The sequence below is a fragment of the Fibroporia radiculosa genome (genome assembly GCF_000313525.1).
Source record: "Fibroporia radiculosa TFFH 294 genomic supercontigs, scaffold93274, whole genome shotgun sequence".
Lineage (NCBI taxonomy): Eukaryota > Fungi > Basidiomycota > Agaricomycetes > Polyporales > Fibroporiaceae > Fibroporia > Fibroporia radiculosa.
Window position 1 is genome coordinate 1,957 of NW_012133522.1, and position 27,064 is coordinate 29,020.

Here is a 27,064-nt window from a genome sequence, read left to right on the forward strand (position 1 = left end):
CATACGCTCTCAAACCACTATCAGATATAGCGGCTCAGTTTACAAGTCTAGTATCAGTGTAGGACAATAGCGTGTATTTAGTCCTTGTACCAGTTAACAGTTGATCCTGATCCTCAGTTGTTAGGTCCCTTAATACTGTAACAGAGCCCAAGTCATTCTTTTATGTTTATTTACACTTTAAAGTATCTCCAAACATTTATAGACAATCATAGGCAATTAGAAACACTCTGAGCACTTATAGAGCTTGTATTTACACTTGTTTGCAACTATATGTAAATCATAGACAATCTTTTTTTCTTTTGTACAGTACAAATGCTCATAAAAAGTAAAGTCTAATAGGGAGAAACATAGGGGAAAATACAGTGCTACTTCACAACATTCTTACCAAAAACAAATAGCTCAACCATTAATATAAAGAGTATTAGTCTATATAATTTCATGTTCTCTGAGATTACTGATTTCAGCTAGACTATATCCTAACTCTTCAAGAACCTATATTTTATCAGCTAGCATATCTTATAGAGCATATATGATATTACTCACTTCATAAGTGTGCTGTGACAGAAAAGGTGGGGGCCTAAGAATTGGCATACGCTTTCCATTGTATGTAACAGGAGGTGCAACAATCTGAATCTTGCCAGCACGAGAATGCTTGAAAAAAAATAGAGTAAACAACAAGAGAATATATTAAATAAAAATATACCTCAACATCAATAATCATTTCCCTGGCAATGGTTTGAGGATGCTTGAAAGTCTGCTCAATGTTATTTATAGGGCCAAATGGAATTCTAACAAATGATAATTTAGAATAAATAAAATCCAAATAGAATATTCTCACCCCAATCCAGAGAACTTATTTAGCCAGTACATTGTTGTGTTTTGTTGTAACTTATCGGTGATTACTTTGATTATCAGATCTCTGTTCTTGACACGAGCTTCATTAGTAGAAAACCGTAAGTCAACAGCAAGCTCTGGCTGATCAAGAATGTGTTCTGCTAGTATATGAAACTTGGATCAATCCACTCAGCCTAAGGTGCACACTGATTGAAGTATACTTCTTACCTGCTTATCATTTCCTGCCCCAATCATGATAAAGCCATCTTGGCAAGGAAACACCTGGTAAGGAACAATAGAAGGATGTGCTGTCCCATGCCTTGATGCAGACTGCTTTGCGATAAGATAATTAGAGGCAATGTTTGCTAGTCCTGCTAGCTAATACCAGTCTATGAGTATTGCCCCAAATTCCCAGTGCATGCCTACCTGTGACTCAAAAAGATTGCAGTCAATCCATACACCCTTGCCAGTGTGTTGCCTGGACAGGATCGCAGCCATTATAGCACCATGTGCATACAGACCTGTCGCAATATCCGTAACTGCCACACCAACCTTGCAAGGCGGCCCGTCAGGTTCACCAGTTCTGTAGAGAATGTAGTAACATGTACCGATATTCAGAATGTCCACTTACATATGCATTAAACCCGCTTCGCCCTCAATTACTACATCATACCCGGCGGCTTGACTGTAAGGACCGGTCTGGCCATAGCCTGCTCTAACTCAAAAAGGGGAAATGGGGCAAAAATATAATAAACACACCTGTGATACTGGTATATATCAGTCGAGGATTAATTTTCTGACAATCTTCCCAGCCAAGACCGAGCGTAGCCAGCTTTCCGGGGATGTAGTTTTCTACGAGAACGTCCGATCTGCAGATGAGCTTATGCAAGATAGCAAGACCTTCCGGGCGCTTGAAATTGACGGTGAGAGATCGTTTGTTCCTATTAACGGCGAGAAAATAAGCGGACTCAGGTGGAAGGTGAGAGGTCTCGACAGGCGCGGTCGGGGATGCAGGTGCAGAGGGGGGATGCCAGGATCCTATGCTAAGTAATGACGTTTGTAGTGGCAGGTGAGCTGAGCGGGCTTACTGGTATCGTCGCCACGGGAGACCTCCTCTACTTTAATGACGTCCGCCCCGAGGTCTGCGAGCAGCATGGTAGCAGTGGGTCCTGCCAGCACGCGAGTGAGGTCGAGGATTTTAATTCCGCGCAGAGGCGGGGAAATGCCAGAGGACGGTGAGGCGGCTGAGTACGCGCGGCGGAGGACGAGTGAGGCCATTGGGAGGACGGACGTTCGGTTGGTGTACGGACGAAGGGGGGGCGCGGGCGATGTGGGAATCGGATCCGACGCCCCGAGGCCAAAACCGGACGTCATGCGCGTGGCGCCTCCGTCTGCCACCGCTCTCATCCTCCCCCCACAATGCTCCCAAGACACGTCCTTAGGCGTTTGCCCCAAGCTGCGCAGGGGAATAGGCTCCTCTGCGCCCGCGCGTCGTTCTCTCGCCGCTCGTTCGCTACCGCGGCGCCGCCCTCACCTAACGACCCCTTCGCAAATGGCACCAATGCGTACTATGTAGAAGAGATGTACAGGCACTGGAGGCAGGACCCCAAGTCTGTACACGTCTCCTGGGATGTCTACTTCTCTGGCCTCGACAATGGCCTTTCCAGCGCCCAGGCATTTCAGCCTCCTCCCAACCTCGTCCCCGCCCCCGCCGACGGTGCACCTGCTCTGCATGCCAGCGGTGGCGCAGAGCTTGACGACCATTTGAAGGTTCGCTTTTTTCTGACTTTTCTTGCTGTATTCCAATTTCCATTCCGCAGGTTCAACTGCTCGTTCGCGCTTACCAAGTCCGAGGTCATCACGTTGCAGACCTGGATCCACTGGGTATCCTTGACGCGGACCTCAATGACCTTCATCCGCCTGAGTTGGAGCTCAGCCGTTACGGCTTCACAGAACGCGACTTAGACAAGCAAATTGCCCTTGGTCCCGGGATTCTACCTCATTTCGCTACCGAAGACCGCAAGACGATGGCACTCGGCGAAATTATCAAGATTTGTAAACGCATGTATTGTGAGTGGCGGCTTATCGTTTGGCCTAGGTACTATTTCTTATGTTTTCTCAGGCGGCGCCGTTGGATACCAATATATCCACATCCCCGACAAGGAACAATGTGACTGGATTCGAGAACGTATTGAGATCCCCAAACCATGGAACTACACTGTAGAGGAAAAACGAATGGTCCTCGACCGCCTAATTTGGTCCGAGTCATTCGAGAAGTTCATGGCGAGCAAATACCCCAACGAGAAGCGATTTGGTCTTGAGGGCTGCGAGGCTCTTATTCCCGGCATGAAGGCTCTCATCGACCGCTCAGTGGAACATGGTGTCAAGCATGTCACTATTGGAATGCCTCATCGCGGTCGTCTTAATGTGCTTGCCAATGTCATTCGGAAACCCATTGAGGCAATCCTGAATGAATTTTCGGGAACCGCAGATGATGACGATTTCCCAGCGGGAGACGTGAAATATCACTTGGGTGCCAACTATGTACGCCCAACGCCCTCTGGAAAGAAGGTCTCTCTTTCGCTCGTCGCAAACCCTTCTCATCTCGAGGCGGAGGATCCCGTCGTTCTTGGCAAGACTCGTGGCCTGCAGCATTTTGAACAGGATGAAGCCGGCCACAATACTGCTATGGGCGTCTTACTCCACGGAGACGCTGCTTTTGCCGGCCAAGGTGTCGTGTACGAGACGATGGGATTCCACAACCTTCCCAACTACGGGACTGGCGGAACTATCCACCTCATTGTGAACAACCAGATTGGCTTTACCACAGATCCTCGCTTTGCTCGCTCAACGCCTTATCCCTCTGATTTAGCCAAGGCAATAGATGCCCCCATCTTTCACGTGAACGGGGATAATGTTGAAGCTGTCAATTTCGTTTGCCAGTTGGCTGCAGACTGGCGTGCCAAATGGAAGAAGGACGTTGTCATCGACATCGTGTGTTACCGCCGCCACGGGCACAATGAAACAGACCAACCTAGCTTCACTCAGCCTAGAATGTACAAGGCTATTGAGAAGCAGCCCACTCCTCTGACTCAGTATTCCAAGTTCTTAGTCGATCGCGGAACCTTCACGGAGAAGGATATCGAGGAACACAAGAAATGGGTATGGGGCATGCTTGACAAGGCGGCTAGCGCAGCGAAAGACTATGTTCCGACAAGCAAGGAATGGCTGTCAGCGTCATGGCAGGGCTTCCCTTCGCCTAAGCAGTTGGCCGAGGAAACATTGCCTACGCGCGATACCGGTTCGTCTGAAGAGGTACTAAAGCGCATCGGGAAAGCTATCTCCTCATATCCGGATGGGTTCACCCCTCATCGCAACCTAGCTCGCATTCTTAATACCCGAGGGAAGACTGTCGAGGAGGGTCGCAATATCGACTGGGCTACCGCGGAAGCTCTTGCGTTCGGGTCTCTCGCGCTGGAGAAAATCCACGTACGTGTATCGGGACAGGATGTCGAACGTGGTACCTTCTCTCAACGTCACGCTGTCATCCACGATCAAGCAAATGAGCAGCAATATGTTCCTCTAAACGATTTGAGCTCCAATCAAGCTCGCTTCGTCGTTTGCAACTCTTCACTTTCGGAATTTGGCACTTTGGGATTTGAGCTGGGGTATTCGCTGGTATCACCAGATGCTCTGACGATCTGGGAAGCTCAGTTCGGCGATTTCGCTAACAATGCCCAATGTATCATCGACCAATTTATCGCGTCGGGCGAGAGGAAATGGTTGCAACGTACTGGCCTTGTCATGAGCTTGCCGCATGGATTTGACGGGCAGGGTCCGGAGCACTCTAGCGGTAGGATAGAGCGCTTTTTGCAACTGTGTGATGATCACCCTCACAACTTCCCCACAACCGAGAAAATTGAACGTCAGCATCAAGACTGCAATATGCAAATTGTGTACCCAACGTGAGTGGTCTCATTCGCTTAATCTAACTCAGAAATTCACTGGGCATTACAGAACGCCAGCCAACTATGTAGGTTGTGTCAAGTAGCTAGCTTCAATTCGCTAATATCCGTAAATAGTTCCATGTTCTTCGTCGTCAGATACACCGTGATTTCCGCAAGCCGGTAAGTAGTTTTACTCTACTCTAGACGATCTATCGTTCTCATATAGCATATAGTTAATTATCTTCTTCTCCAAGTCACTTCTGCGGCATCCTAGGGCACGCTCAGACCTATCTGAGATGACTGAGGAGACTCATTTCCAGCGATACTTACCTGATCCGCACCCAGAAGAACTTGTAGCTCCTGAACAAATCAAACGTCATATTCTCTGTACCGGTAATTATTGTCTCCCTTTACAATATCTAGCTAGCCCAGTGAATAATGCTCGTAAACAGGTCAAGTTTACCACACGCTCCTTCAAGAGCGGGAAGACAAGAAGATCAACGACGTCGCTATCAGTCGGTTAGAACAGATCTCGCCATTCCCCTATGACCTCGTACGTGTGCCTTTCAAGAGTCATCCTTGTCGCTGAGTTAGCTTCGCCAGCTCACTCCTCACTTGGATAAGTACCCTAACGCCGATCTGCTCTGGTGTCAGGCGAGTAGACATGTCTTGCCGTCATGAGTTTCACAACTCACTGATTCTCGTGCAGGAGGAGGGATTGAACAATGGCGCTTGGACATACGTTGCGCCTCGTATTTTGACGGCGGCTAACGAAACTGAGCATCACAAAGGCAAATACCCGCTATACGCCGGACGTGACCCGACATCTTCTGTCGCCACTGGCAGTAAGGTATGATTAGTTTTAATCCATAGTCGGATTGTATTCTCACCAGCTCGCGCAGGCGCTCCACAAGAAGCAGATTGAGAACTTCCTCGCTACTGCATTTGCTACCTAGTAGATAATTTTGCCGCTCCATATGTGGCATCGTGAAGTTCATACATTTCTAGCACCTTTTCGTCGTATATGGTTGCATCATGATAATAATTCAAGTCCTGCAAAACATTGGGAGACCTTATCAGTCCAACTGTCAACGACACTTAGAATTTTCTCCGTTTCTGGTGTCTACTGTTTCCGTCTTCCAACTCAGATTCCCGTCTGCTTTTCATACCAGCCGCCCTCATGTACTCTTTGCGTTTCTCCTTGTCTTTCTCACTTTTCTTTGTCTCTTCTTTTTGAATCTTCTGCCGATGCGCCGCCCGACGCACCTCCTGCTTTTCTTTCCGACGAGCAACTTGATCCTTGCGCAATGCACGGATTTGTTGCAAGAGAGCAATGGCCTTCTTCTCTTCGGGCTCCATTACAACAGCACGCTTCTGCAAGTATGTCCGCCGGTGTTGCTGCTTGACAAGTTTGGGTTTTGAAGCATAAGGTAGAGCTGCCTGTAGCTTTTTTGGTACCTTGAGAGTATTAAACCGACGCGTTGGCCTTTCGACGGCTCGGTAAGTAGAATTTAAGTTGGATGGTGTCTTCACCCCCTCATCCCTGCGAATTTGACCGGTCAAACGCATGCCAGACCACTCCTTCTGGGACAGTAAGAGAGAAGTAACTGGGTTGTAAAATTTCCTCGGTTCGATGGCGTACCAAGCACGGAGAAATATGATGTCTAAACTGATATGAGTCAAATCCTCGCGATCATTTAAAATATGTGCCACGTACCGCTCATAAGTACCTTGTCCTCGAATGTTGCTCTGAACGAGCCTTCAGGTTTCGTGAGTGCCTTCTTGACCTGGCCCCGAATACCTGAAACAGTGCGGATGTTAGCCCCCTCGAATTTTGCTACTTCGAGTGCACTGCTGAACATGTCTTTGACGAACGCGGTGTTCTTGAAGATCTTGAATGGTACACCGGTAAGCTTCAATTTTTTCACAATTTTCGTCGAACGATCAATATCTAGAACGACACCAGTTGCGGAAATGCGGAATCCAGCCGTATCGCTTAGTAGAGAATTGAACGCGCAAAATCCGGTGTTCGGTAAGGCGACGGGACCATAGAATGTTGCATAGCAATGCATGTGCTCTGGTGTGTACTTGAGCATCCGCATGCGAATCGAGTGGTCGTCGAGGGAATAGATGGGGACTGTCTGAAATCGGCGCCAGCCCATAGAAAATATAAGAGGATCATTCGTCTTCAGCGTCCTGGTATACCAGCGATGTCTCTTGATTCGTACTTGAAGGTATCCAAATCGTTCTTCGGACGGTAGCAATCCGCCGACGATAAGAGGATACGATGGGTCAAAATACTCCACCATCTCACAAGGAACGGCAGCCAGTTCTATTCGTACATAGGAACCAGCACGGTGGCCCTCGATGAGTACCCGTGATTCTGGGTCATCGTCCTTGAATTCAGCGCGATTCAGCTCCAGCTGTCGAGCCATTTCTCCCTTCGCGTCCTCATAGAAATCCAGCTTCAATGATTCCGGGTCGTCATACTGCTCATCAAATTTGCGCTTCAGAGCCGCTTTCTTCGCCGCTAGGGTGGTCGCTTGATGTGCTGCCTCATCGACAGCCGAGTTTACATCGCTGCGGTCGTCACCATCCACAATGTCTACATCGCCGTCCTGACTTGCTCCAGCCTGCTCTTTGAATTCGCCCTCAAGCGAAGTTCCTGTGATGAAGAGGCCGCGAACAGAATCTAACATTGCTTCATCCTCCCACTCCCTCAAGTCGTCCACATTGACAAATTCCTTGGACATGTCAAAATCTCCCTCAGTGACGATCGGTGCAGTAGAGACTTGCGTAAAGAATTCTTCATCATCAAGGTTTTTTGGGGTTGTGGGTGGTGCAGCTGTCCCCGATAGAATATCGCGTGGTGAAATAGATGTTGAATAAATCACCTTCGACCAATTTTTCCGACGATTAGCCTGCGGGAGCTCCGCGAATACTGCGTGCACACCCGGTTCTTCATTACTGATCTCTACGTCGTCAAACCGTATGGGGGCAGCATCGGCATTCGAGTCATCCACATCCTCTACATCCGAGTCGCTTTCTGCGAACTGGACGTCCTGATCCTCAAGTTGATGAAACGGGGGATCGACAATCGTCCTGTGAACCCTACGGAGAGAAGAACGACCGCGATCGGCTACTGAGTGGTCATCCACCTCAGCGCTGTCTGACTGATTGTCTTCTTTGGCGTCTGAAGACTCGTCTCCTGTTTCAATTTCATCTGACAGGTCTTCGTCAGACTGTGATCCAGCCAGCGAGGATTCATCGTCAGACTGGTCGTAATCGCTGGAATGACCAGCAGCTGTAGCCACCTCGGCTGTGAGAGGCTTTGATGACGAATGAAATAATTTGATATGACTTTTGGATACGGCGCCATCGAGTGTGTCCGCCACGTCTTGTAGATCCATTACCATCCTTTCCCCTTCACCCTCGACGGCTGTAGTAACCAGATCTTCAGAAACATGCTACAATATAACATTGACCAGCGATGTGCTTACCGTCAGGATTACCCCGGGTAAAGTTGCCTGGAACATTAATGTACACAGCATCTTTATCATAAATGACACCTCCAATATCGCTCATAGGAGCATGGACTAGCAATTTCTTCTTCTCGCTCAGCTTACGCCTTTTCTCGGAGTCTGCGTCCGGCAAAGGGCACGGATCCCCGAGTGTAGTAATGCTCTGGACATCAAGATCTCCGACACCTGGTATATGCACTCTAGTGCCCATGCGCAGATTTGTGCCATGAAGATAGCCGTAGACTGTCACAGTACGATCGCATTTGCCCCTAGAAGCACGAATTTCCTCGCGTGGAGTCAAATCTTCGAAACGGTCGGCTAAGAGATATGGATGAGAATTGCGGAAAACAAGAGGACGGAACTTCATGACGCTGATGAAGCGTGAAAGGTTCAAGATTTCGGTGTCAGGATAACGTCCATTCAACACCCCAGATAGATAGAACAGCTTGGCACCCTGATATATTTCCGCCCAAAATCGCTTCTTCAAAGCCTTCTTGGTGGTGCGCAGAGTAGCCGCTTTCTTGATGAGGTCAAGATGCGTAAGCACCCCAATCACCTTCGGAAAACCGTGGGCCTGAAGAATATTAAGAAACTCGAATGTTTCCTGAAGGAGTGTCAATGATACGGTAGTAGTCAGTCTATACAGGAAGAACTTACCATCTCAAAGCCATACGATCCGTCAATCATCAAAAGTACAAGGTCCGCAACTTTGGCAATATCAATCATAGAGTTCAGGTCGTTATTACACTCGATAAAAGTAATCCTCTTCTTCTTTCCACTGACGACCGTAACAGGCCCTTGGACATGGTTGAGAGTCTGCTTCGTGTGACGACGTACCAAAGACTTTAACAAAGTTGTTTTCCCAACTCCAGCAGGACCGACGATGGCAACAACGACCGGAGGAGGCTGATCTTCAGGTGTTCGATCAACTAATGGAACGTGAAGTCTGGTCTGGTCTTGTTCAACTTTACGGCGGCCCTGGCGATCTGCACGCCGTCCAGATTTGGGAGCGAAAGCCTTTCTAAAATGATTAGAAATATCAAGACTGTGCTGAGCTAGGACTCGCCTTCTCATTGAAGCCATTGTGAGGCTTAAGCTTTTTGTCTACTTTCAACCCGGACTGCGAAGCATGATGCGCTTTATGTTTCTGCTCCTCCATATCGCTGTAAAGTACCTCGAATAAGTGCTCGAGGAGTGCCTCTAGTCCGAGGCCGTAGCCGCAATCTACTGGCAGTCGCAACTGAAGGACTCAGCCTTAGCTCGCGTCGGAATTTTGAGAAACCGCGGCCACGTGACAGGCGCGCTCGAGGTTGAACGAAGCCACAGTTGAACGCCCTCATCCACTCTCCTCGTTGGCAGCCTATCCTTCTTGCTTTCTCTCTCCCGCTCTGCGGTTTCTATTCAGCGATACCTGTCTGTACTCGTAATGCCAAGGCCTTCTTCCCATCTCGATCTCAGTATCCGTGGCGACCAGCTCGAGCAGAATCGCATCCGACTGGAAAACAATTTACAGCACACTGATCTATCACTCCACCTCTCATCCGCCCCCGACGAAGATGTTTCCGATATTGAATTCCCTAGGCATAACTCAGCCCCGTCGCCTTTTTCCGCATATGCGTCTTTCGAACATCGGTCCGGTGACCAGTTTGAGCCCCAGGAACATAGCCAATATCATGCATGGTCTTTCCAATCCTTCCATCATGGCCAGGATGATACTGTCAATCCATATGCGGGGGAGACTTTGTCTACGGCAGCTCACCACGCCAGTGCCTTAACTCTTAGTGCAGGTCTCGGGGGAAGAGCAGGTAAAAGGGATGTCAGCCTAAGCGGCGCGGAGTACGACCCAGATCGGCCTCTTCAGGGCATCATGGCAGGAATTAACACCCATTTCAGCGTATTAGGTGCTGATTCTACAAAGTCACGGTTTATGGTGAGTGTTTCCCTAAAAATGTGGCCCTGTGCTGGTGTGGCTTCCCCATTTTTCTGTGTTTGACCGTGGCATGTCTGCCTCCTCGGGCTAACGCTCAATCGTCATGTTAGGCCTCAAACACTGTCAACTTTGACCCACTTGTTGTCGATGATACTGCTGAACTTGACCGAGTACTTCAATCGGGACATGCCTCATTACCATCCGCACTTAGGTCGCCAGCGTCTTCGTTTACCTCATCTTGTTCCCTGTCAGAGCCAGGTTCACCGAGGCCAGGCACTCCTACCCGTCCGAAATTGTCCGATGCCCTGCAGTCGCTCGCATTCTCTCCCAAAAGACCACGAAGTGCTCAGTCCCACGTCCCAGCTCGATCTGATATCAATACTCGCTCATTGAGGTCTCCTTCCATTACATCCAAATTTCTTCCTCCTGTTCTGTCAAATCGCTCGAGTGGTGACACCTCGGTTGCGAAACCTGCCATTTCCGTTCGATCTTCTTCTGGAGGTCAACGGCAGACATCTTCGTTGCGACAGAATGCCGAAATCCATGTCCAACCCGCAACCCCGTCCACCAGTCACGGATCGAGATTTGCCAAGATGGCTCAGGGTTTGGTGCAAGAGATTGAATCTGAGAAGAATAGCGCGAACGCTTCGTGGCGCGATCCTGATTCGCTCAAATCCGCGATTCCGCAAAGTACGGTGCGTCATGCTCGGGTAGCTCAATCCGACAAGAGGAGAAACCCGTTCAAGAGTATTACAAACCAGGTACACGCTCCCGTAGCTTTGGCATCGCCTGCTGCTCAAGGCACGAAAGCAAGAACTCCCTTCAAATCTCGGATTCACCTGCCTGACGTGACAGGATTGACAAGTGCCGTTGACTCTCCTGCACGAATTGGTTTCGAGTATCGCAGGTTCCATAGTAAAGGGGATAGCGATCATGAAGGTGATGTCAAAACGCTGGCACCTACGTACAACATACTCAACCCTCTTTACAGCGCGTCTGTATGCTACCCTCAATGCTGTGCAGTCTAAACTGGCATTTCTTGAATCTGAGAATAGCGTTTCGCGGCGGCGGGTGCATGAATTGGAACTCGAACTCGAGGCCTGCAAGCAGGAAGTAGTTCGAGAACGAACAAAAATCCTTGAGCGTGAAGAGCTGGTCGCGCAACGGGCAGCGAATCTCCTTTCACAAGAGCGGGAACGTTTAGTAGACATGGACAGGTCTACGAGAGGGTACTCGAGGAATAGAAAGATGGATGGGTCAATGAATGCTCAAGAGGCTCTTCGAAACGACAGTAGATATAAAGAGGCTGTAGAGGAGAAGAAAGGTACGTGAGCTTGCATACGATATGAGTGATACACCAATAATTCTGTCACAGCCTTAGAAGCCCTGATCTCGACTTTGCGCACCCATCTCTCACGTCTAACCGCTGAGCTGTCGGACCATCAGCGGCTCCTCACAGACTTGAGGACGATGCGTGATTCGGATGCCCGTGCGTTGACTGAGAAGAGCCAAGATGTGGACAAGCTACGTCAGGAAGTCGAGCGACTGGCTGGCGAAGTGGAGGTTCTGAAGGGTGTGGTCGAAGAGGGTCTCAAAGAACGACGAATTGCCCGAGAGCAGGCGTCTTGCGAGCTCTCGGGAGATGATCAGACTAGCAGGATTGGTGATTCGAACGCAGATAACGAACCAGATATATCCTCTGTGAATTCGCTGGCCAGAAGCAAGCCAACGATTCATACGAGCGAATCTGATGATGAAGACGTAGTTTCTGAAGTTTCAGATCCTCGATCCCCAACACCTTCCCCTCGCCGTCACGCTGGACTGGCGGATGGAACGATGCGGACAGACCATGCTACGATTGGTTCATCTCAGCCAATAGATGATCTAAGTACTAAACCTTTCCTAGACGGCGAGGAATTAGATCGTATCTCTGTGGACATCCAAGACCGACGAGTGGAACGGTCAACATTGTCAGCTTCACGGTCGGCTGTGTCCTCTCGTTTCATATCACCGGTCCACTCGCATGTTACCTCAAGGGCCAGTGATTTATCTCACAGGAGTCATCACGAACCTCACAGCTCTCGTTCGACAACTCCAACACCTCTGCATGGTACTGCTGAGCCCGACGCGGGAGACAGACCCTCAGAATCCAATGGATTAGCGCATAGAGAGGCTGCCGCCGACCAGACACCTTTTCCTCAGATCCGTGGCGCACACCTAGAACGTTTATTTTACTCCGCACCTGAGCACAACGCGCAGACGTGTACAGTTTGCCACCGTCGTCGTCGCAGGAGTGACCGCGGGGTGCTCCAGGACGAAGATCGGATACCATTCTGGCTGTCTGGCCGAAGGCGTGCTCATCGACCACCAGACGTGACCGAAGATACAGATGTCGACGAAGGCTTTGTGGAAGGTTCCGAAGAGGACAATCGTGCTCATCTCCGTCCTGGCGAAGCGGCACGGACGCGTGCCCGTGGCTCGCCCATACAGCAGAGCGATGATCGATTGCCACCTCAGACGGTGTTGACACGGGTCCTACGAGAGCTTGAGGATGATTTTACACACTATAAAAGGTCTGCAATGGTCGTTCAATGTCATGACTTAGCTAACTCTCCAGGTGGTCACATCAGCATCTACATTGAGCTTGCCGATCAGTATAAGTTAATGGATGCAGTTTCAAATGTTGTGAAACGCAACGTAGTAGCAGGCAATCTACGAGAAGTCATTGATTTACTTGAGCAGAAGGTACGTTCATATCGCATTGCCTTAAGAACGACCTCTCAGTTGGAGAATAGGGTGACCAAATTGCCTCCTTATACGATCTATTGAGCTTTCAAGACAAGCCAGAAAATCCGGTAGCTACCCAGCATTCAAGGGAGTCCATGTCGAGGCCGCTTTCAAGGCCAGGACTGAAGCCACGTCCAACGCCATCGTGATGTAGAGCTTTTCCGTGGTTATATTTTTGGCAGCGATCATAAGGGTCTATGCAGTATATCATATCTATTCTCTCCTCCCGGCCATGAGTCTGGGCCGCTTCGGACGTAGTGTTCTCTATATCTACGTATTTCTTGTCTGTCCTAGTAGCATGATGCATTATGATCAAGGGTTTATGGAAACAATATGATGCCCCAGGGCAGCTCGCTTCCCGTGAATTTATGCAACAGACAGGCCGACACGAGATCGTTACCGAAAGCAGAAGAGATACAGACATTTTGAAAACTACAACGAGTAAACCAGAAATACAGCCTCAGCGTCACAACGCGGTCATGAAAAGTCGTCAGTAATCGTGATAACGTCGTATTATCGTAGAATATTCATTGCAAAGCAAATTAGGACCCGAGCACAGTAGGTTTGGCCTGCAACTTCATATCATGCCAAAACGTATACCAATGCCGAAGCCGAGAATCTGCTTCATTGTCAGCGAGGTGAGGCATATTAGGAAGATGTGCACCCAATGTCGGGGATGGCTTGTATGCCGCATGCTGGGCCGCTGACAAACGATCCACGGCTTGGAGTAAGGACGGGGTGGCGGGAACAGGCGCAAACACAGGGCGGCAGGGGGATGCAGGGACAGGCGACGCATGTCGTTCGATCCATTTGTGCAAAGGCCATTCGTGGATAAAGGAATCTGAAGAGATAGAAGAATGATTTCGGAGAAATGCGGGGCTCCACAAAAGGGTGTCACGCTGAGCTCGGTCAGTGGAACCAGTGAGGGTAGCGCCGTCAGAAAAGCAATCAAGCGCAGCTTGCGCATCCGCCTTTTCAAGACTGGAGGTACAGAACCCAGAGTCCTCTTCATAAATTTCAGGATTAACAAGTGAACGATCACGGGTAATCTGCAACGAAGTATTGGAGTTATTTGACAGATGGGTGTCATGAGATTGGGATTGAAGAAGTAGCATAGAATTTGCTACTGGATCCACAAGCTTCATGTAACCTATGTCGTTATTGCCTTCGGAGCCCAGTAATTGATCGGTGTTCAGGGTGAATTTCACAGCCTGGCGAGAGGGCCGGTATACCGTGCGCCAAAAGGGCATAGGCGGTGTTGTAGCTGCACCTACACGCAGAAATTCGTTTGAGCGGGAAGTCGACGATACGCTAAGTGATCCAAACAGCCTGGACCATAAAGACGGCAAAGGAGCAAATCTGCCGGCACGATCGACAACATCAGGCAAATTGGCAGCATAGTTGGCCAGATAAGCATTCCACTCCTTCGCACATGTACAATATACATCAGCTCGAACATGGCGAGAGCTCCGGAAGCTAAGGACATACCTCATCCGGGTTGTCCCCAAATTTATGTCTTAGAAACCAGTTACAGGCTGTGCCGGCCAATAGCAAAACGCAATAGAGAGTACTCAAACCCTTCTCCGCGCTCGTCCCCCAATCCGCACTGCTGCTGGTCCAGAGACGCTCCCAGACGTCGCTCCATGCAGCAACACCTGCTAGTAAAGCCACTGAGATTACGATCCCAAAGGCACCCATGGACGATGTGGAGAATCGGATAAAAACATGTTGATACCGCGAGAGGGGAAGTATCGCAGCGATAGAACCAATTGGAAGCAGGATTGACGTCAGGACAATGCGGAAAAGGAGCGACGGGTGTAGCATCACGGAAATGGCCAGCGCAAGTACGGAACTAAAATGCAGACTTTTATCAATTCGTAGCTATAACATTGACAATTCATGGACGTACAATCCAACAGAGCCCTGGAAAAAGAATGCAAGCCAACACCACCTACCCGCCAGAAGAGCACAACAGACTGCAGAGAGAACCCAAACGGCTAGAAACGACTTTGAATTCAGAGGAGCCGAAGTGGTAGCTTCTGGGATGAGCAACGACAGAAAAGTAGCAAAGTGCACTAGAACGATGGACAAAAGTTAGTTGAGGCATGTCTGAGGAGACATACTAACGCAGACCTCCAAATACATAGCCTGACGCAAGCCCTCCGATTCCTCCTTCAAGAAGAAAAAACGACCCAACTGAGTTCTGTGCAACTTTGACATTAACATCGAACTGCGGGGACGGCTTGAGCGTGTCGTAGCTAGATGAAGTCCGAGTCGAGGGGAAGGCGCGCGTGCGATCGAGAGTGAGGAAAGCTCCAGCAAAAGTCAGCAGTACGGATACAAGAATCAGAGGCAGCGTGTAGGCGAGAGCATACGAAGTAGAAGAAAAGAGAGTGGAGAGCGAGTCGTCGTTACCGCTGAGAGTCATCCCGCGCTATAAGTCAGTCGGCTCGGAAGTAGACAGATGCCGACGTTGTGGTTGCTAGTGTGCTGTTCCCCAACAATGCACCCGGCGAAAGCTAGCCGGGTAAGCGGACGATGAGCAGGCTGATGCGGCTCGACAAGGACTCGGAGCAGCGGACACCAAAGCACCGCGGTTAGGACTACCTCTAATCGAGCCCGAGGATATCCAGCGCTTCTTACTGGTCATGCCGCCTCAGAGAGTCGAGGCGAATGGGAACTGCCGACCGGTTCACTTTTTACTTCTGTCTCGTAACTCCATACCACTTCTTGCTCATGCTGTCTGTAGTTTCCCTTGACCTCCCAATATTTCGCACGAACCACAATCGACCAAGTCCCCAATCTTAGAACACATTCGTACATGACAAAAATTGCCGCACTCAAGGGTATCTCCCGTCCGCACAAGCATTCTAGTTCTCGCCAACGAAGAACGAACAGGCGTGACCACACGTGGGCAGACGTGTCTGATGACGACCTGAGCGTAAAGCGCTCCAGGAAGGCTCAAATCAAAGGCCCAAAAGGCCCCAAAACCTTTTCTCCCTTGCCTGTTGGGTCAGGTTCATGGACGAAGGTTAAACCAAGTACCGCAGGCAACGTTGTTACCTCGATATTGGAGCAAAGGAACAGTCTTCCCATAGCCTCAGGTCAGTCCCATGTCTCGTCCTCTTTTATAGGCACCTAACGTGCTTCAAAGGCAAGGATGCCATCGTAAATGAAATCAAGTCGAATAACGTAACAATTCTTATCGGCGAAACCGGTTCGGGGAAAACAACACGTAATTTTCGCCGTTGTAAAGGCTGTGCAGTAAACTAAAATAATTTCTAGAGGTCCCGCAGTATTTGCTAGAATCTGGAATCTCCGGACAAGGCATAATTGCAGTCACTCAACCGCGCAAAGTGGCTGCTACTTCATTGGCTGCAAGAGTCGCTGCAGAACAACGTGTCCCCGTTGGTGGTCTGGTTGGTTATTCTGTCCGCTTCAACGAAGCGCATTCCCCACAAACGCGCATCAAATATGTTACTGACGGCATGCTTGTCCGTGAGATGCTTGGTGATCCCTTCCTCACCAAATACAGTGTTATCATTATTGATGAGGCGCACGAGCGAACTCTTCGCACCGATTTGCTCATTGCCAACCTCAAGAACATTCTCAGAGTCAGGAACGCGACTGCGGACTCCAAAGGCAAAGCAACGACAGCGCGGTGGACCCCGTTTAAGGTTGTAGTTATGAGTGCTACTCTGGATGCCGACAAGTTCAGCCATTTTTTTGACAAGTCAGTGCATCGTGTGTTACTTTGATTCTACATAGCCTGACTTCCATTGCATGCAGCGCCAAAGTCGTCTATGTCAAAGGTCGTCAGCACCCTGTTACAATATGCCATACGGCTGTCAGTCAACCTGACTACGTCGATGCCGCTGTGCGGACTGTTTTCCAAATCCATACGGACATGGATCCAGGAGATATCCTGATCTTTCTTCCAGGTAGGCTAAATATAATACTGACCCGACTACCATTTGACCTTATTGCAGGGCAAGAAGATATCGAAAGTCTGGAAAAGTCGCTGAAAATGTACGCCGATAGGTTACCAAAAGGATGTGAAGGGGTACGTGGAATTATCTATCGTTTAGGAATGAAATTTCAGCTAATTCCCTCAGATCGCCTTGTATCCTATGTATGCCGCATTACCTCCTAAACAACAATCCAAAATTTTCGCCCCAGCGCCACCTGGCACGAGGAAGTGCATTCTAGCCACCAACATTGCTGAGACTTCCATCACGATCCCTGGCATAAAGTATGTAATTGATACTGGTAAGTGTAAAGAGAAGCGCTATGTCGCGCGCGAAACTGGAGCAGGTGAGGGTTTGCATGCCTTCCTTCACAGTGCGATATTATGGTATTCAGTGTCGCCTCTCGATCCGTAACAGGCTTTGACACTTTACTGACACGAGATATCACAAAATCGTCTGCCATGCAGCGCGCGGGTCGTGCGGGTCGAGAGGTAATCCCGTTAGGCGTTTTGCTGGACATGATTGATCAATCGACAATTGTGAACAGGGCAGCGGGATGTGTTTCCGTCTTTACACAGAAGAATCATTCAAGACCATGCCTGATTCCGCTGAGCCCGAGATACGGCGTTGCTCGTTGACGTCGAGTCTGCTGCAGCTCAAATGTCTCGGCCAAGACCTAGAGCAATTGGATTTTATGGATAAACCAGACCAGGAAGCTAGTGGGTGTTCACCAAGCCGCATCGAGTGTTGTTGATTGATGTTAATTTGCTAGTTGGAGCGGCGCTAAAGACGCTGTTCCTCTTGGGTGCTATTGACAGCCAAAAACGGTTAACTCCCCTTGGCAGAGACATAGCAACATTTCCCCTTGAGCCCGATCTTGCTCGCGCTCTCATCGCATCTAAAGAGTTTGGTTGCACTCTCGAAATCATCGATATTCTCTCAGTGTTGTCAGCTTCATCCAAGCTGTTTTTTGATCTGGCTGATGAGCGCGAAGTCGCTTCAGAGGCGCGGCAGAAATTCAGGCATCCAAGCGGAGACCACATGACGACTTTGCATGTCGTTAGGTCGTATCTAGAAATTGCGGTTTCGGAGAGTAAGGTTAATCGGCGGGAGTGGTGCAGGAAGCAGTATGTGAATGATCGATGTCTTGTCGAGGCGATGGATATTCGAAGCCAGCTGCGTGACGTCTGCGAGCGTATGCAAATTGATTGGCATAGTTCGTGCGGAGCTGACGATCAAGCTGTGCTGAAGAGTCTGGTACGCGGACTCATTCAACACGCTGCTTTTCTACAGCCTGACGGATCGTACAAACAACTTATGGGTCCATCGGTAAGCATATTATGTTTCATAGATCGGGAGTCTGAGTTATATTTCCCTCAGGTTGTCAAAGTTCATCCTTCCTCATCTCTGTGTGACAAAAAAGTTCCGGCTATTATCTACGATGAATTGGTAAGTTCTATTGTCAAGTCGCGGTCTGGAGTAATCATGGAAAACAGGTATACACGAGTCATATATACGCCCGCGGTGTATCATCCGTACCTCGGAAATTCATTGCCGAAGTCCCAGTCCTCAATCACACACACTCATCGTAGTCTGGGATATCCTGTGCAACTGGTCTTACCTTATGACCTGTACTATGTATGCCGCGACATGGTAATATGTACATATAGTTATGTATCCTGATTTTTGAGGATGTCGACGAGAAGTTTGGAGGATTGTTATGTGATATTTAGGATTCAAATGAATGACCCCTCCACCCCGCGCCCCTTCGACCACCCCTCCCCGCCAGTCCCCCGTCTTCCTCCTCTCTCCCTCTTAGTGAAGCGTTTTCTCTTCGGATAAGTGGCTGGTTTGGCTGAGCCCAACCAGTGGAATCTGGCCAAATTTTGGATCTGAACTTCTAGCTTGTCATCGACGCAATTGGCTCGAGAGTCGAGGACATTTCGGACTTGCTGCCTTCCTGAGACATGTCACAAGAATCCCCTGTGACTTGCTGTGACGGACAGCAGCCAGTCGCGCTCGCGCTGCTGTGTGTGGCCTGTGACGGCGCGTCGGGAAGCGCGTCTGTACTGATTTGGTCCAACCTCCATGAGCTTGCGGCCATGAACGCCAACCATTGGTATCCTCCTCAGTCGAGCAGGTATCACCAGCAGTACTCGTCTCCATCGACCCCTGTGGCTAGGGTGACCTCTGATGCTGTACAAGATGGGCACGGGCTGCTCGCCGTGTACCCCTTCGCCTCTGCCACCCCTACTACGCACGGTATGCATATGCCCGATTTTCGAGCGCATAGAGTTACTGATTTTTCTCTAGTCGCGAGACATTTAAGCAACTTGTCTATTTCAGCTGCTGCGCCGTCGTATCTGCAAGCATACCCTCCTTCTGCCTCTGTTCCTTCATACCCTCAAGCTCATTTCCCTGTATCTGGGGAGTATGCTGCAGAGTTGAACCACCTTGCTTCTTCTTCTGTTCCTACCTATGACGGAGGCTATTGGGAGTCCGCACGGAATGATGCAGTTAGATATCTAGGAGAGCAGGAATAGTTGGTTAATCCTTTAGTCCTGTTTTGAGTGAACTTATAGCATTTGCAGTTGCAGCGACTACTCATATTATCAACCTTCAACCCTTTGGCCGCAATCGTACACAAGCTCAAGCGCGTACCAGACCACCCCATTTGCACAGTCTGTATTTCAGTACTCATCTCCATCCACCTCATATCCTACGCCCCCACCTGCGAGTATTAGCACCTCTTTTTCATCGCTTGCACATGCTCTTGGAGATCCTATTCCAAAGCCTGCGAAAACAGCCCACAGACCAAATGAGTCGAAGAAGTTCTTTGACGACTTTCTAGCGCGTTCGAGTACAGAAATGTCGTCGTCTAACGTCACGGTCAACCCACAATCGACGCCGCATCGCCCACAAGCTCCTACAAAAGTCGAAGAGAGCCCTGACCCGTTGGCTCTTCCTTCGTTGAGTCCTCAGAGATCTGTCCGCATTACTCAGACATCGCGAAAGCGAAAGGTAGCAGTAGCACTGGAATCCCCAACTCTCAAACGAAGACAGGTCGTGAACGGGTCGTCATCACAACTTTTTCAGTCGCAGTCATCGAAGGCTGGTCGCAGCACATTGGGCAGCTCACCTGCAAAATCTCAAGGTAGCCCGACTCCTAAGAAGAAGTTGGAACCATTTATCGATGTACCTCCTCTGCCTCAACTTTATCACACTCCAACATCTCGGAGACACAGCCACTTGGAATCTCACACGCCGCTTACGAACGGAATTAGCAGAAACAAAGGCAAAGGAAGGGCTGTCGAAGACGAAGATCTTGGTGGGTTTGGAACTGAGGAAGATGAAGGTCCACCTATGAGTCAAAGCTCTGGACTGGGCCGAAGTGTGAAATCATCAGGTAGAAGGGCTACTGGGGAACGGGACGATAGAGGTAAAGATGGGTTTCGTTTCGTGTGGCGTAAGACTGAACAAATCCCCCATAATAGCTCCCATCGAGAAGTTTACGACGTTGCTCGAAGATATTTTCGAAGCAGAGGACGCGTTACCCGCAGATGCGAGCGTGGGCCATTTACCGTCAGAATTTTTCTCACCTCACACCATTGAAGGCGCGCACCCCCATCTCAACTCAGGCGTCATTCGCAAATTATGCAATTATATCACCAAAGTTGCTCGCCCGAGTAAACGACTAAGGCTCTCCTCACGTGAGAGTAATATAGGCGGGGTCACTCCACGATCGCGAGGCGGTATGGCAGACCTTGACATGACCGTCTTGTCGAGAATACTCAAAATACTCGACCGGAGCGCGAAAGCTGGACAAGACCTTGACCCATTTGGCTCCGGTATATTGGGTATATCTAATTTGCTGGAACCTGGAAGAGACCGAGGCGGGTTGAAGAAAGGTGGCAAAAACAATAAGAAGAGCACAGAAGGCGATGTGAAACGAGCTACGTCCCAGACACCAAAACCAGCCGGGGATGTTGCTTCCGCGGACGATAATATGCGTAGTATTGATGATGAGCAGACCAGCATGCAAGAGTTAGCTGACTCAGATCTTGACGCGTTAACTCGACAGCTTGATATTGCCATGGAAAGTGTTCTGGCGGCGGATTGCTGCATTGCAGTATTGAGCAGCGATAGGTTACCCAAGCAGGTGTGTCCACATCTGCACGATCTTATGTTGATCATATCCACATTCAATGTGCTTGTTCTAGTTATACTCTGAGGAACTCATCACCGTTTGTCTGAATACCGTTAAAAATCAGCTGACGAAGATTGTCTATCCTTTCGTCGAAGCTCCCAATGATCTTCATAATCAACCGCCTCTTCTGCGTCATGTCATCCACCCTTCGTCTCGCGACAGCAATCATCGACGGCAGTTGGCTGAGCTATTCCAAGCCATATCTTCCGCCATTCCCCGCATAAACGATCTAATCTGTACCGATAAACACACAATGTCCGAAACTATAATCATCCAGGCTGTATATATCGCCATTGGTCCATTCTTTGTCGTTGAAGTTGGAGGCGAAAGCGAAGGTAAGGGTAAGAAAGACAATGCTGTTCTGAACACTCTGGGAAGCAGTGCATTGAGAGGGCTGAGACTTGACGCCCTTGCGCTGATTAGAAATGTGAGTGAGCTGCTCAGGGGAATCATTCTGGACTAACTTCGCTGTAGATATTTGCCAACCATGAGGAACAGCGGGGATGGATTATTGAGGAGATATTATCGTCCTTGATCAGGCTCTCTGACAATAAGCAGAGAGTGGGCCAGTTCCGGTAAGTCTTTGTGTGTATTACAAACCATTGTGTTTATACACCATGTTCTAGTCTTCGTGATGGGCGCTCAATTCGCACCGTCTCCGCTTTGCTTCTCCAGCTAGTGCAGACGTCAGCTCATGACGTTCGTGTGGAGGCTCGCTCGCTGAGAAAGGCGCGCGACCAGGCTCTTGCAATCCGCCGTCAAAGCTCTTTTGGTGACAAGCAAGGAGGGCCGTTCCTTGACGAGAAGGATCTCGAGGTAAGATCGCAGCAATATTTAGACGCGTCTCATCTCATCTCCTGGACTGTAGGAGATTCGCTTGTATATGTCCGGGTTAGATTCTGCAACGAAAGCGGCCAAAACGATCATTATATTCCTTACTCAACGGTAGGCGTGCTTGCGAGTGTGCTTGCGAGTGTGCTTAATCCTGCTTCCAGATCCGGCAAGAGCAAAGTCACCAAGAATGCTAATGAAGCAGAATACCGTGCTATTCTGGATAGTCTCGTCTCTGATTTGCTTACCGTGCTCTTCTGGCCAGAGTGGCCTGCGGCAAGTCTTCTCCTAAGTATAATCTGCAAGTTCATGGTCAGTCCTTCGTAGCGATTTCCGCATGCGCTCACACTTCCCCATAGGTTTCCTCGCTCGACGACGTGAAGTCAACAACCCAGGGTGACAATAACGCTATCAAAACTATAGCGCTTGACCATCTAGGGGTCATTGCAGCGCGCTTACGATCAGCAACGCTTAAATTCCAGTCAGATCATGGTGATCCCAATAAGCGGCTTAAATCGTTAGATGAGGTCAGAATCTTGCATTTTCATATTACCTATGTCATGACAATGAGATCATTAGATTATGTCGGTTGTTGACATGACGGAATTGGAGGGCTTGGTTTATGCGCACCAAGACCTTGCCGCTCATTTATCAAGACGTGCCGGAGAAGATCAGGCTTTCAATGTGTGTCTGTTTTATATATGTGCTCAGCGTAACCATATGAACACGACACGGATAGAGTGCTCGTGAACTAACGGCCGTCATCTGGGGTCAAGAGCTCGTTTTTGCACTGCAACAATGCGGGGGCATAATTACGGAATCAGGAGAACATTTGGATGCTAAAGTTGATCGTAGTATGGTGCTCCCTTTCGGTCAACAGGTGAAAAAGGCTCTTCGACGGATTTGGGATGATTCATCAGCTGATGTTTTTGATGTTGGGTATGCGAGGCTTTTCATGGTACTGGCAGTTGTGTTGATTACATTCTAAGGACTTCCCAGGATGAAGTTGTGCGGATTGATCGACTGTCGGAGGAAATCGGGACCATCCAAAGCTTCAAGAACTCGTTTATTCCCATTCTCAATGTGGTGCTACAGTCACTCGATGCGCCTCCTGTTTTCATGCGTACAAAGGCACTGAAAGCTTTAGGTCAAATAGTTACAAGCGACCCAAGTATCTTATCGACTGTGAGTAAGTTTGGCGGTGTGTCGGTCAGACCTGATGATGTTCCTCACAGCACAACGTGCGCAGGGCGATTGAGAATCATCTCTTGGATAGTTCTTCTGCCGTTCGCGACGCTGCCGTTGAATTGATCGGAAAGTATATGATTGATTCTCCCAAATTTGCGGCGGACTATTTCCCCAAAATCGCAGAGCGCATTGCGGTTAGTATGATTCAGATAATGACTTCAAATTTTGACTGATTGGCCAACAGGACACTGGACTGGGTGTCCGGAAACGAGTGATCAAATTACTTAAGTCATACTACACAGTGACTGATGATAGAATGCGACGTATTGACATATGCACCCGAATTGTACTCCGAATGCTAGATGAAGATGACACCGTCAAGGATTTGGCTATCAAGACGATGGAAGAACTGTGGTTTCAATCCGCCCTGGCAACAGTATTGAGGGGCAGGAATACCGCCATGATTAGTGACAAACCACAGCTACTGTCCAAAGTGACCATCATTATGGGCGTTGCAGGTCATTTTAAAGACCGACAATCTCCTTTGGAAGATTTGTTGCATCACATCATGGCTGACAAGGAAGGCCCTGATGCATCCGGTCTACATGAGCGATACGCTGAAATATGCGAAACGCTGATCGAAGGACTAGTAGATGCTACCGACCTACCTGGTTTCGTGCGTCGTTCTAGCTATCTATCCCTGACATGATATTTACAGTAGTTTCAGACTGTCGTCAACTGCGTGCGGACAATTCATCTGTTCACTTCTGCCTATCCAGCGGTGCTATCGGGGGCCAATGCATCAACATTGCTGCCATATCTAAAGAACGCAACTTCGGTATGAACAATAGCGCATTTAGTCGTGCTGTGACTGACGCCCTGTGTGACAGATGGAAGAGCAGATCACCTCCGATTATTTGCTACGAATATTCAGAGCATCAATTCCTTACATGCCCAAGACGGCAGCAAAGTTCGGCCAAGAGCTCCAGCTTGCGCTGCAGCCAATGATCATTAAACCTTCAGCCTCAGCTGGACTATTGGTAGGCGTATCCACTCCGGGCGTTCAGCAGTCACTGACCGAACAAACACGTAGGGTCTTCAAGAGACGGTTGCATGCATGTGTGCCATCGTTCAGCACATCACGCACGATTTCGGCCGTTTAGTGGCCTTACTGAGGTCCTGTAACGGTAAGGACCATGTTCTCCCCTAGGGAACCTTGAGTCATCTTGGTTTTAGCGCGTCTGCAGCAAGCAATCAGTAAATCTTCGACAACAATGACTGCCCCTGAGCAGCGGGCATTGTCCATCCTCCTCTTCATTATATCACTATTGTGCGAACACTCCAAATTCGATCAGATCAGGATAGAACATGAGAGTATGTCATTTGACTGGTATCGATGGATTACAAGGTAACTCTTTGATACAGCCCTCCGTGCCGAGATCGACAGCATCACCAAGGTATGTCGTACAGAAATCTGTGCTTCAAGGGGCCATCTCAAATTAACTTACAGGGGTCAATAATTGAACACGTATATTGGAGCTTGTTGAGCCTATATAACAAGTATGGCGATGCTGGACTCAGAGGCCGTATATTGCAATGTCTCGGTATGTGACAATCAGTGCTGTCAGATACTTGATGCTCATCGCTGTTGGCCATCTAGGTTTCCTCTTCCGTGCACAGCCTGCTCTGATGACGACGGATGCATCGGCAAATATCATGGATGCTATTTTCGCGTCGCCTGAGGAAGAGGCTCGTGGTCGACTGCTCAAGATTATGCAGGAATTCCTCATGTCTGAAGCAGCGAAACATGCAGCGAAAGAAAAAGGTCGAATATGACGTGCAGTTTGATTGTGATCATGGTACTCAATGTCATTTATAGCGAGCGCAAAGCTGAAGGGCGCCATCGGCGACGTGAACATGGATGAACTTGTAGGCAACACCGACGGATTTGCTGAATCAGGGTGAGGGAACTGGTCGATTCGACTGCACTCGGGGATTTTTGACGTTAGAAATGACGCAGAGTCAGCTCGGCTGTCGTCCAGCGCTATCTTGATCCCATTGTACAGGCTGCATTGGCGCCTAATCCGCAAACCCAAGCTGCCGCCGTCGACATTCTGAGCTTTACAATCAAACAAGGCCTTGCGCACCCCTTGCAGGTATGTTGCTTTTGGTCAGAGACAGCGGCAGTAGCTGATGCCAAACAGTCTTTCCCAGTCATCGTCGCGCTGGAAACCAGCCCAAACTCGTCGCTGAGCACGCGTGCAAGTGCGCTGCATTCGATTCTGCACAGCAAGCACACCTCGCTGCTCAATGCTCGCTACGTCGTGAGCGCGCGTGCGTCGTTTGACTACCAGAAGCGCCTTCTCCCTGGCAAGGTCCAAGGTGCGTTCCATCTCGTGTTCCCGGCCGCTCCAAAGTCTGAGATGGGGGCAGGGTATCGCAACCCGGCTGCACCGACGGCGTTACTGCAGCGGTGGTATGGGCTTGTCCGAGAAAAACGGGCCACGCGGCAGGATTTTCTCAAAGCCCTGGTGAAGGTATTTGACATTGAATTAAATGCACAGTCGACGCAGGTGTGTAGCTAAACGAGGCTGGTATTCGGACGACTGAGCATTGCTACGTGACAGGATGACGTGGACTTTATCCGGTATATGGCAGAGAACTTTTCTACGTTCGAGTACAAGACGCAAGAGGAGGTGCTGACGGTGCTCAAGTACCTGACGGGGGTGCTCTCGACAACAGGGATGCAGCTGGTCGAGACGCTGTCCCCGCAACATCTCCTGACTCAGCTGCACGCGCCATCAGAAGGGAACGCCCAGGAGCAGGCTCTGGTGCGTCTATTGATGTCTGGACGGTTCTGTTACTGATCTTGAGTGTGCCGGAAGGCCCCTGTCGTGGTATCTCCCCCTGGTGAGTGCTACTCGCGTTCCACTGCGCGGAATGCCACACTGACGCGCTGACAGGCGATGTGGAGGAGCGGCTTCCGCTGATGCGGACCTCGGTAGTGGTGGCGATGATCGTGCTGCTCAAGGCGCATCTCAAGGCGCTGTACGGCATCTCGGAAGAGTGCGCGTTTACCCATGGTGGCTATTGCGAACGATCGCTGACAGTTCGATAGGAAATGCGCAAAGTGGGTCGTGGGGAAGAAGAGCGCGGTGGGCGATAGGCCGGCGACGCGGAGGAACGAGCAGCCCATATCATGGGATCGTCTGCCGTTCGCGGCCGCGCCACTGCTCACGAGCGCCGACCTTGACGCACAGCGCACAAGGGTAAGCACTCCCGTGAATGAGTCCGTGCCGCGCGTACTGACGCGCGCGATGCAGTTTCTCGAAATCTGGTACGAAGACGGGCTGACTGCTGAGCCCGAGGACGATCTCACATGACGGTGACTGACGCAAACGCATTCTGTGCCACCATTCTGTTATCATTATTGCTTCTTGTTCATTCTTGGTCCGCGCAATGTGGTTATACCCGGTAGCGTATGTTCTAGTAGTAGAGACATGCTGTCCGCGAATAAAATTCAAACTCCCGCCCCTCAGGGGTCGCTCGGCTGCTCCTTCTCGCCGGGAGCGGCGGGCTTCTGAACGCAGCCGTCGAGAAAGACGGCAGGACCCTTGGGCATGTCTCCGATAACGCCCCTGGCGGCATCGTCGAGGGCGGGCTCGTCGTCGAACGTCCACTCGAGCTCGCCGCCGTAGGGCTTGGGCAGGTCGCGGGCGTCGATGAGGGTCCGGAGGGTTGGGCCCGGATCCGCGCCGAGCACGTGGACCTTGCGCTGTGTGCCCTCGTCGAAGCAGCCCTGGGGGAGCGGGCTGAGCGGGGCGCCCGGGGGGAGGGGGAGGGGGAGGGGG

At 49.9% G+C, this 27,064-nt stretch overlaps 6 protein-coding genes across 6 annotated transcripts; 3 read left to right on the forward strand and 3 right to left on the reverse strand.

The window, feature by feature from the left end:
• Positions 1–426: 426 nt before the first annotated feature.
• FIBRA_08374 (uncharacterized protein) lies at positions 427–2,112 on the reverse strand (the record flags this gene model as incomplete). The annotated part of the gene is made up of 9 exons (XM_012330018.1): positions 427–492; positions 544–651; positions 704–788; positions 839–1,008; positions 1,063–1,212; positions 1,261–1,417; positions 1,466–1,544; positions 1,594–1,872; positions 1,923–2,112. 9 exons carry the CDS (start codon positions 2,110–2,112, stop codon positions 427–429), a joined length of 1,284 nt encoding a protein of 427 aa, XP_012185408.1.
• Positions 2,113–2,253: 141 nt separating this feature from the next.
• On the forward strand, positions 2,254–5,737 carry FIBRA_08375 (uncharacterized protein; the record flags this gene model as incomplete). Its single annotated transcript, XM_012330019.1, has 9 exons — positions 2,254–2,604; positions 2,655–2,904; positions 2,957–4,799; positions 4,852–4,867; positions 4,917–4,961; positions 5,015–5,174; positions 5,234–5,334; positions 5,491–5,631; positions 5,684–5,737. The coding sequence occupies 9 exons, from the start codon at positions 2,254–2,256 to the stop codon at positions 5,735–5,737; spliced, it is 2,961 nt and encodes a 986-aa protein (XP_012185409.1).
• Positions 5,738–5,879: 142 nt separating this feature from the next.
• On the reverse strand, positions 5,880–9,385 carry FIBRA_08376 (uncharacterized protein; the record flags this gene model as incomplete). The annotated part of the gene is made up of 4 exons (XM_012330020.1): positions 5,880–6,445; positions 6,499–8,220; positions 8,282–8,906; positions 8,960–9,385. The coding sequence occupies 4 exons, from the start codon at positions 9,383–9,385 to the stop codon at positions 5,880–5,882; spliced, it is 3,339 nt and encodes a 1,112-aa protein (XP_012185410.1).
• Positions 9,386–9,728: 343 nt separating this feature from the next.
• Positions 9,729–13,168, forward strand: FIBRA_08377 (uncharacterized protein; the record flags this gene model as incomplete). Its single annotated transcript, XM_012330021.1, has 5 exons — positions 9,729–10,232; positions 10,343–11,171; positions 11,224–11,556; positions 11,608–12,977; positions 13,028–13,168. 5 exons carry the CDS (start codon positions 9,729–9,731, stop codon positions 13,166–13,168), a joined length of 3,177 nt encoding a protein of 1,058 aa, XP_012185411.1.
• A 393-nt stretch (positions 13,169–13,561) lies between these two features.
• Positions 13,562–15,447, reverse strand: FIBRA_08378 (uncharacterized protein; the record flags this gene model as incomplete). The annotated part of the gene is made up of 5 exons (XM_012330022.1): positions 13,562–14,443; positions 14,508–14,871; positions 14,929–14,942; positions 14,997–15,094; positions 15,153–15,447. 5 exons carry the CDS (start codon positions 15,445–15,447, stop codon positions 13,562–13,564), a joined length of 1,653 nt encoding a protein of 550 aa, XP_012185412.1.
• A 393-nt stretch (positions 15,448–15,840) lies between these two features.
• FIBRA_08379 (uncharacterized protein) lies at positions 15,841–26,596 on the forward strand (the record flags this gene model as incomplete). Its single annotated transcript, XM_012330023.1, has 41 exons — positions 15,841–16,123; positions 16,174–16,254; positions 16,305–16,752; positions 16,809–16,960; positions 17,009–17,082; positions 17,135–17,333; positions 17,405–17,478; positions 17,535–17,706; positions 17,760–18,316; positions 18,368–18,436; positions 18,994–19,249; positions 19,301–19,529; positions 19,585–20,426; positions 20,482–21,146; positions 21,208–21,621; positions 21,669–21,769; positions 21,821–22,010; positions 22,063–22,139; positions 22,190–22,337; positions 22,385–22,552; positions 22,605–22,709; positions 22,765–22,964; positions 23,015–23,210; positions 23,261–23,407; positions 23,458–23,889; positions 23,941–24,051; positions 24,104–24,253; positions 24,307–24,400; positions 24,450–24,587; positions 24,639–24,670; positions 24,724–24,817; positions 24,874–25,038; positions 25,093–25,174; positions 25,234–25,369; positions 25,418–25,595; positions 25,647–25,786; positions 25,841–26,044; positions 26,099–26,123; positions 26,177–26,279; positions 26,332–26,482; positions 26,537–26,596. The coding sequence occupies 41 exons, from the start codon at positions 15,841–15,843 to the stop codon at positions 26,594–26,596; spliced, it is 8,142 nt and encodes a 2,713-aa protein (XP_012185413.1).
• Between the last annotated feature and the right edge of the window lie 468 nt (positions 26,597–27,064).